General features: G+C 35.4%; 1 protein-coding gene across 2 annotated transcripts; it reads left to right on the top strand.

Moving 5' to 3' along the window:
* The first annotated feature begins 4,475 nt into the window (after positions 1–4,475).
* On the top strand, positions 4,476–10,000 carry LOC116164409 (cilia- and flagella-associated protein 206-like). 2 transcript variants are annotated; one of them, XM_031478586.1, is made up of 11 exons: positions 4,476–4,682; positions 4,728–5,072; positions 5,114–5,291; positions 5,340–5,577; positions 5,625–5,754; positions 5,803–6,078; positions 6,130–6,278; positions 6,326–6,424; positions 6,744–6,807; positions 9,580–9,715; positions 9,763–10,000. In XM_031478586.1, exons 1-11 carry the CDS (start codon positions 4,578–4,580, stop codon positions 9,978–9,980), a joined length of 1,938 nt encoding a protein of 645 aa, XP_031334446.1. In that variant the 5' UTR covers positions 4,476–4,577; the 3' UTR covers positions 9,981–10,000. The 2 variants fall into 2 exon arrangements, with proteins under 2 accessions (XP_031334446.1, XP_031334447.1); XM_031478587.1 differs by lacking the exon at positions 6,744–6,807.
* The last annotated feature ends 346 nt before the right edge of the window (positions 10,001–10,346 follow it).

Below are 10,346 nucleotides of genomic sequence, written 5' to 3' on the forward strand. Positions count from 1 at the left end.
GGCCTATTTTTTCTCATGATACTATTCGGAGCACATAAAAGTGGTCTAGGTTTTATTACAGATTTTGGAGTCTATAAAAAATAATTTCGTTTCCGTTTGAATGCTCCAAAATGGCACCGTTGTGTTACAATACGGACATTTTCACTCCCCCAACTCATTATTGAAATTTAAGTAGGCACTACAAATGTTTTGAGGCTTTTTCCTTGGACAGTCATAATATGTGCTGCATAACCAAAGTGATTTCCGTACATATTATAGCAAGGTCAAGAGAATAAGAAAAAGTTTCATACAAAACTTTGCTTTGTTTATTCGTAATTAAATCATTTAAGATGTGCATAAAATAGGAGACCTAACATTTGGGTAAGCACCTCAGTTAGGATTGATTAATTTAATTTGGCTATCACATGCATGGTTATATGAGGAAGAACAATTTCCTAGTTTAAAAAGAGTCAAGGTTCCAGGAACATTCAACCGAACAAATGTTACTTATGTCAGGTTCAAGTTTTTATTTTGTCGATTGTAAAACAGTGAACTTTTTTAGTTATATTTGTCATGTCTATCAGTGACGTCTTTGTTCTAAATTGTATCGGGGGTTGGTATTGATTTACACGCTGGAAATAGGTTGTTTTAGTTTGCGAATTAAACATTCTTAAGGAAAAATCAATCTAAAATTGCAGTCAGCATTTTTTGCAAACACCCCTGAAAGTCAGGGAACCAATGAAAATTACTAACATATCTACCCCATTACTATTCCACCATTAAATAGGTGTTACAAGATGATTTAGAGGTAAGAGAGGGAATTATTCTGTACGAAATTTGGGATTCTCGTTGTGGCTTTCGAAGACTCATGGCGAGAGATGGTTTGGCGATCAAACGGAACTTTGAGCCTAAATTAAATTGGCGTTCAGGAATACCGAGCTTAAAAGAAACAGTTAATCACTTTCAAGGCGGCCATTAGAGTCCACATTTTTAACCAGAAGTTTTCTGGAAGATCACCATTTGCCCCAGTGGAAAAAAATGACGTGATAAAATTCCAAATTTCAATCTTGGAGAATTATAAAAAGTGCAGACGGTTTTCGCGACACTCATCCTAATGTAAGTGCATAGATCGCGACCGATAGTTGTCGAAAGGTGCCAGTTTAACAAGGATTACAGTAATAAACCAAGGGATATTCACATATTCCAGTGTGAGAGTTGGAAAAATTCGTAATCGTGTCGTTTTCTGTTTATAAAGCAGATTCCTTCATTGAAAATAAACGCACAAGTCAGAAAATTCCTAGTAAAAAGAGAGTTAATCTAATTTCATGTGTAAAACGAAATTACGACAAAGAAAACTGTTAGTAAATCCAGATAATATTCAAGTTTATTACTCGTTCCTATAAGACTTGTAAAAGAAAGATCGATTTCAATCGACAGCTTTACGTTCCATTAAAAAAAGATAAATTTTGACTAATTGTATTATTAATTACCATTAAAATGAGAGATCCTAAAGTAGTAGAGAATCATATAAAATATTTTTAATCTTCTGTGTATTGTTATGAATTTGTTGACCAGTCGAGTCAGATTTTACCTTGTGGAGTAAAAAAAGTTCCATTCAATTTAACGAAACCAAGTTCAGAGGTCATCCATAATTTAGTTTGTCAACGTCAAATAAAAAACTAGGTTGCGTTTGAAGTGTAAAGGTATTTCGATTTAATTTCCAATGTTTGATCAAATCAGTGAGTGATAGTAAAAGAGATGGTCACAAAGGCCACCTCGAATTAAATTTTAACTATCCAGATTTGTGACAGGTGGACCTGGACATGTAGTAAGTAGAAAATTAAATAGAAAACCAATGTCAGAAAGGAGATGCATCCTTAAACCACCCTTAATATTTTTTTCTGATTTTTAATCGTTATACAATAATGTTCTGAGTTATTATTTACTGGACAGTGCAGAGTCAAACCCCTTTTGTAGTCAAATTTCAGCTAAAAAACAGGAGATCTAAATTATTTTCAAGCGAAGTACCGGTGCCTTGTCCCCTATTGTATTAGTATACGAAGAGGGACGATCCAGCCGCCAAAGCACTTTTTGGGTCATTTGATAGAGCATTTTTTTCGGATTTCAAAAATGTAAATATCACTATTTTTTTAAAAAATACCGCTATTAATTCGTAATAACGCAAGAAACTACGAACATCTACTACCCAAGATAAAGTTTGCCAGGCAAAAAAGAAGATATTTTACCAATATTTAAAAAATAGTGATATTTACATTTTTGAAATCAGAAAAAAATGCTCTATCAAATGACACAAACAGTAAAAATGACTTCCATAAGAAGAAACAAAGTTGATAATGGTTAAACGAAGACGAAACGTCAGACTTAAACTTTAAGACTAGCATCTTGTAGGTAGACGGAAAAAAGTCATCATAATGTGTCATTTATTTTAAAATACCTTTTTAAATAACATCGGTAAAAAATAAAAACGATTATGGAAAATTCCGTTTTTGCAGGATCAGGATCTCGGAACACAGTCGAAATTTTTTCAGTTTCAAAACGGCATTTTGTTAAGCTTCGAAATACGCAGCTTTGCCAAATTTAAACTACCTATCTACATATCTCTTACAGATCCCGATGGTGCCCCTCGAATTTGAATCAGACTGTATAGATCTGCTATATCATTATTTGTACAACACGTAGCCCGGGAAAATATTAATATTAATATCAAAACAGGCTTACGCAAAAACAACGGAGCAATAGTCATTAAGTGAATCTCAAGTAAATGTAATAATTATAGTTCGAATGTATGGAAAACCAATATGTAATCAACGTTAAAAGGGAATCGACGAAAATAACAAAAATTTCCCTTGAATTCTGGTCGTAGGGACTGTCTGAATTCAGAAGGGCGCGTTCTGCAAATCTGTAACAACACAAGCAAGTAAACAAAAGGGGTAGTACATAAAGTATTGCGACATACATAGCAATGCTAACGTCTGATACTAAGCAGGTAAATCAGACATTAAAACTGAAAAAGAACCCATAATTCGAACGATTTTCCACTAGCAAAACCAAAATTTTGGTGGAGAAAGAGAGAACCACTTCAAAGATAAGTATGGTAAAGCCAAAACATTAATCCCTTAAGTCAGGTAGACACGTAGTCAGAAAAGTAATAGTTACCAAGAGACATTTACATCTAATCAACTCGGCGGCAGAGACTTCACTAAAGGTGAACTGCACGAGCAAGACAAACTTAAAGAAGAAGGGAAAGCAACGACCTCGATGGGCGACACGAATAACTATCTGAAAGAAATTTATAACACGAGAATAAAGAACTAGGGGATAGAAGAATAACTACCTTGAACTAGTGGATTACAACGAAGATCACTAGATGGCGTACGGATATTAAGGGGACATTAGCGTAAGAATACTAAATATTGGCCACGAATCAAAAAAGTTAAATAAATTAAACTGAAAAAAAAACACGTTACAACTTTCATATTAGATTGAACCCCCAATTTACGACTCAGGATTCTAAGAGATTCATGTTGATATTTTTTGGGTGACTTCGTTTAATTAAGCTAGGTGGGTGGTTTAGTGACCGTCTGCCATTATACACCGAAATATATTATATCCTAATTAGCTAAATGGTAGGTTTACAAAATTTTATCTGAAATTTATCGTTCGGCATCCTCAAAAAATCTGGATAAATGATCAAAGAAGATTTATATCGCTGTGTAAACAATGTCGGATTGGACGTTGAGGTTTAGATCCAGGTACCTGAAGTGAATACGGCTCGTTTAATTACTAATCAAAAGCTCATCTCAATTCGTGGGATTCCTTAAAGTTAAACACAAAACGATTTTGCGTATCTAGCCTGTATCCAAGGTATATGTATTGTTTATCTGAAAGGTTCAGGCGACTTACCCTTCTTTACAAGGCCAGCCAATGCTCAATCCGGCTGTCGCTTAAAAAATTCAATTAAATTCCTATATTAAGTAAAAGTTGTTTCATTTACTGCGTATACCAACACATCCATTTTTTTTAACAATTTACTGCCATAACATTTATTAAAATCTATGGAATCTGCTGCATTACTAAATTTAAGTCCCTAAGTGATCACTTTTCTCCAGTTAAGGACCAAACAAACAGGAAAAATCAATGCGTATACTTTCTAATTAAAATTCCTCACGTTCTAATTTGCATTATTGGAATAATTTAGGGGCTGCTTCTTTTTAAAAGTTAACGTGATTGATTTCGTATAATACCCTCGAGAATACCTAAAGCAAAATTATTTCTTTATTATATGCGCTTTAACGTTTTTAAGTTGCTATAATTAATTATAGTACAAAAATTCACCTAGATCGAGATCTAAAAAGAAATATGAATGTTTCAACGTCAGTATACAATTCTTGGTTTCTTGCTGTTGGTACGCCGACAATGTGTTTGATCGATTGTCAATAGTAACCAATGAAAAAGCATTTGTCGCTCACATTCCGAGAAACCTTAGTTTTCTATTCTCAAACAAAGTACAGAAGCCACCTTTTTTCGCAGTTATAAAAATACGAAATGTCATCTCTTTTCAGTTTGGTTTGACATTAATGGCAGTCCCAATGGATTTCGCAACTAAAAACGTATTGCAAGAACTCTTAAGAGAATGCACCAACAAATCGATACAAATTCCAGAAAGCTTTATCTTATACTACGTAAGCATGAAACGATGTTAAACCTGATCTTTAACCCAGCTTTAGGTGAAATTATTACTGTTAAACCCCTCCTGGGGGATACTTCCGGGAACGCTACCACATCGTAACGACGTGAGGTACCTTGTGAAACAGTGCGTGCAGAAATTAAGCAATCAATCGCACTCCAGCATCGTAACGTTAAAAATCCAACACTATTTTAAAGAAAACTTCGAAAATCTCGAAAATATGATAATAAAGAACCGGGCTGATCTTAAGGCGCGAATTTTGCCCTTAGAAAAAGATATTCTAGACGCGTACGTCGAGGACGAGGAAGGACTAGGGAGACTGTTCCGGAAAGTCGTATACTTCATCACCTTAACTTCCGGGTTGGGCAATCCAACTGATGAACAGGTGAGGCTCTTTGCAAAGTCATCGACTAATTTCAACACTAGGTGTACAAGGAATCAGCGGCTGCCTTAAAAAGTGCGTTGCTCGAAACGGATCTTAAGGAGTTTGTTAATGAGACGCGTGAAAATAAGGAGTATCAGTTGATTGAGTTGACCGAGTTGGTGACGGGGATAAGACTATTTAACCGGGACTGTAAAAAATGCGGATCCGGAATTGAGGACTGTATGGGTCTTCTCTAGCTGCCCTGATGTTGAAGTCCGCCTGTTTCAGTACCGAAAATGCTAACCAAGGCCCTTGAAGTGACGCTTCAAGATATCGAAAAGACATTGGAGTCGATCATGGAAACTGTCAACTTGCTTACGACTGCTGTTGACAACAACTACGAGATTGAGCCGAGTGCAGAATCGTACGTCTTACGTCGGCGCCTACCGGATAACGTTGATGAGCCCCAGCTCAATCACGTGATGAACTTATTAATCATTTATAGGCAATATGAATTGTTTGTCAGGTAAACCTAGCAAACGTCTCTGAATACAGCTCACATCCACATTTCAGGAAAATTCTAGTTGAAGTCAGCAACATGAGTACCACCGCAAAGAGTACCATTGAAAAATTAAAAGATCTTCTGTCTAAAGTGCACAACTCGGTCAGTTTTAGAACTGCGATTCCAACAATCCAAGTTTTTGTATGGTACTAACTTTAACCCCATAGATGGTACACAAACTACTTTCAGCCACTATTCTCCCAGGTTGCCGACGCATGGTACCGTCTGCAAAATCAAACCATAGCCTTATCTCAACTGAACCAAATGCTGCTAAACCTCCATTTTGAGGTCGAACGTACAAACTTTACCGAGGATGTGATTCGCTTAATGCTCGGCCCCTCCAGTATCATCTCTGACGCGGACCGATTAGAGAAAACAACGCAACTGAAAATTAGACAGACAAGCGCGGACGCTCCCATCGTCTATCCGTCGGACGTATCCGACTTTGAACGAATCGAGCTTCAGGTGTCCCAACTTCTCGCACTCGAATGGGAAATTATTCTCTGAAAATTTTAGTACCTCGGGTTTTGCGCTTGGAAGTTCGTGGAGACCGGCGGCGGGCTGATACCGGCGAATCCCAATATGGGCGTTTTGCGAATTGATGGGAAATACTACGCGTTTTGTTGCCCGGAAGCTGCGGTCGCTTTTTGTTCAAATCCCTTCCGGTATGAAGGAGCGACTTTCTATTGTACAATAATTGGGTTATTTTTAGAAATATCTTAAGAGGACTTGAGGTGGTACGACGTCGATGTGAGCTAATTAATTTACTTCAAATGGAAGATCAGCTGATTAAGGTTTCCAAAATCGAACAGTTAGTAATCTACCAAGTACTATTTGTGACAAAAGCCAAAAATTTGCCTCTAATTTAGAACAAAATTTAATGCAAAAGGCGCACAATTGAAACTTACGTGTGTAAAATGGAGGGTTCTCGTTCGCATCTTTTTTGACACTTTTTTTTCGAAGAATCTGAATTTATCGGAATTTTCATAAAACGCTAGATGTAGAAGCTACAGTGTACTACTGTATTTCGCCATATTGGATTTTTACGAAATGACATTTTAAGTTTTTCGGTGATTCTCAGTTATTTTCAAAGATTTTTCATGAATTTCAAATGCGTTTTTTAATTACAGAAAGGGGAAGCTTTATCCCCATTTAACCCTTGCTGTATCTCGCACCATTACGGAGATCCCATTGGTGAGCCACGAAGTTGAACCAAATCCAAGTTGGGCACTTTCTTATAGTAATGCCCTTTATTTTAAGAATGTCAGGAGCTCAATTTTAAAAAGAAAATCTTTGTTAGAGCACCTAATTATGTAGAATCCATCGCGATACACAGTTTTTATACAGGGTGTTTGGTTTAACTCGAATATTGCATTTTATCTATTAGAATATTTTTATTGCAGACATCCTAGGTGATCTAGGTTTCCATGGCGGACAAATATGGCAGGATTGTTTAAAACGGCAATTTCTTGGTTATCTACATTATTTAGTTCTATATTATATTATTTAGAGTTTTCACGTCCTTTGTTTTTTGTGTGTTATTTGAAATTAAAATATTTGGAACGAATAAAAACTGCCAAATCACCAATAAATTGTCATTTTAAACAATCCTGCCATCTTTTGTTCGCCATGGAAACCTAGATATCTGCAGTAATAGTATATTAAAGCATAAGTTGCAGAAGGCGCTATAGAAAGGCGCTATAGAAAGGCCTTCTGCAACATATGCTTTATACTATTTTCTCTGTTGAGCATTTTAATTGTATTAAAAAAATTAACAATTCTGACATTTTCTGTAATAAATATTTCAATCAAGAAATTAAGTTGGCTACGCTACATTTTGAAAAAATTCAATTTAACAAGCGCGTCAAATACGAATTTGTGCAGTATATTTTAGTTTTTTCAATAAGTGAATAATGTGCGAAGAAATTCTTCCTTCCACTCCTCCAGAGCTTCGACAGTTAGCAGAAGAGACTGTTCATAATTTGCTACCAGGCAATAATTCCACAATTATTCTAAAAGTTTATAATAATTGTACATTTAGTGACAAAGATTAGTGTTGTAATTTTGTTAGGTTATAAAACCTCATTTGTATTAAATGTGGATTTCTCTAAGTACCTACACTGAATTTTCAATACCTAATGATTTCAATTACCCGTATCGTTAATAACTGTAACATAATGTTATAACAATAAGTGAAATTAGTCCACATTTTACTAAACCGTTGAGATAAGTATTAACGTCTAAATCATCCAGGCAGAACTTTGAATTGAACATTCGCGTATATGATCAGCCTGGATGATTTAGACGAGCATGCCAACCACTGAATACCAAATGTTAAAAATCTGTCAGTTGTGGAAAATAGTTACCAAAAATAGTGTTGGAATGAAACTCATTCCAGGACTATTTTTGATATCGGAATACTGTCATTATAAACGCAAAACAGAGAATAGTATATTGAAAGACAAGTGTTATAATGCGACCTATTGTAATACGATTATCTTGTGGCACGAGTGGCGACGCGAAGCGTAGCCACGAGTGTCCGCAAGATAGGAGTATTACAATAAAGCATTGTAACACGCGTTTTTCATACTATTTTTTCTATTTCGGTGCTTTAATTTAATTAAAAAAATCATTCTCAGAAACTATAGGGAACATTACAACTAACATGTTTTATGTTGGGAACACTTTTTATGCCATTAAGTTTTAGGTTGGCAGCCTAGTAAGACTGACATTTTGAAGTTCAAACATGGAAGTACCCAACGAAATACCTCCTTGTACTAACTAGTAACTGCCAACTTAAGAGATGAGTTACCAAAAAAAAACGACTATAATCACTGTCTTTGTACAACTGTTTTCGGCCGAAAACAGTTGTACAAAATCATCATTGTGACACCGAAATAGAAAAAAGTATTTTAATGTATAAAAAGCAATATTGCAAATAATATTTAATATTAATGAAACAAGTGATATCAAAGTTTAGGAAATTTTAAGGTCTTTTCAAAAACTCCAAAATATATAAAGTGGTCTAAATGAAAAAATGTAGTTAAAGGTCGTATATGAAAAATCAAAACACCCCGTATAATAACTGCTAATCGCGATGTATTCTACGCAAGAAAGATTTTGCCAAAATCAATTATGTTTAATCATAAGAAAGTTATGCCCATTAAAAAATCGACTAAATTCGAGAAACGCCCCCTACCGACCAGACGATTAGAGATACCTAAATTTTGTGTGTGCCAGTGATTTACTCTTTAAAATTGAACTCCCACCCTGTGCAGAAGAGCGCTTTTGAAAAGGGACGTGGTTTCCGTCGGTTTCATGTTTAAAAGTAATAGTTTTCTTTTATTGTAAAACGCCACATCTAATATATAAAAATCTCGTGTCACGGTGTTTGTGGTCGCCTAGGTGGTCACACTCCTCCGAAACGGCTCGGCGGATTTTTACAATTTTTTTTTGTATGTTTACTATAAAAATTACAACAAGGAATACTTGAGTATTCGATTGTGAGAGACAGTGGCGGATTGACATATAGGCACACTAGGCACGAGCCTAGGGGCGGCAGGTTTAGAGGGCGGCATTTTTTGCGCTATATTTATTTTAGGTAACATTTTAAGTTTTAAAATAAGTCCTTTAACAAGTTATATACAAATGAAAAAGTTCTTTAATTAAATTATGAAATAAATTGGAATTGGTAGATAGTTTAAACAAACTGTAACTGTAAGAACGATAATAAAAAGTCATACATTCCTCTTCTAAAACTATAAATAAAGAGGAGATTAACTTTACCTCCCTGCATACAAAATAAATAATCATGGTTCTCCTCCCCCAACGTAAAAAAGGTAATGTTGACTTAGAAACACTGTGGCACGACCGCGATTATGGTAGTATAGTAGTAATTCCAAAGAAAGTTGGTAGTAAACATTTGATTTTGGTCCAATGGTCATACCCTGTATCCAACTCTTTAAGGTTGGTGGTAGAAATTCCTCAACCCACTTCAACATGCGAAGTCGAAGCACAAACCGACTTGCATCCAAACCCGACATACATCGACCCAAGCTACATGTGGAATATCTGGGATTGGAAACGACAGGCAATCCTATACGTAAGAGGAGCTCAATTTCCAAAAAACTGCTCACAATTTTGTTCTAGGCGAATTTATCCAGGTGTATCACGTGTTCTACGCAAACTACCAAATCACGAGCACGAGAAGCTACGGTAACGCAGACGTACGACACGAAGCACGCCTCGCAGCAGACCAAAAGAGAAAATTACTCGAACGTACCCACAGTATCGTCCTTTATTTATGGGTTGCGAGGAAGACTGGACGATTTGCAACATGTGATTACTTTAACAAGACCTGTAGATGAATAAACACTTCTCTCGTTCACATTTTATTTCTTACCCATCTAAAGTTTCTTGAAAAGCAACTTGGGAACTTATTCAACATTCTTATGATATTTTGATCTCTGAAAATTTTCTATGTTGAAACTTGGACCTTAAAAATTAAAATTTTGAAAACTTGAACCTTGAAACCTAAAACCAATTTTGATTGTGAGAACACACATTTAAAATAAGGTAACGTATTATTATTCTTCAAATTTAAATCATGAAACTTCAATGATGATTCAAGCTTCTTCAAGATCTAAGTACAAAATTCGAGCGTCAAAGTTTGTGGTTTGCGAATCAAACACATAAGATCTTTAGAATAATTTAATAAACATTTTGAATTATTT

The sequence above is a fragment of the Photinus pyralis genome, unplaced genomic scaffold (genome assembly GCF_008802855.1).
Source record: "Photinus pyralis isolate 1611_PpyrPB1 unplaced genomic scaffold, Ppyr1.3 Ppyr1.4_LG2, whole genome shotgun sequence".
In the NCBI taxonomy this organism is placed as follows: Eukaryota; Metazoa; Arthropoda; class Insecta; order Coleoptera; family Lampyridae; genus Photinus; species Photinus pyralis.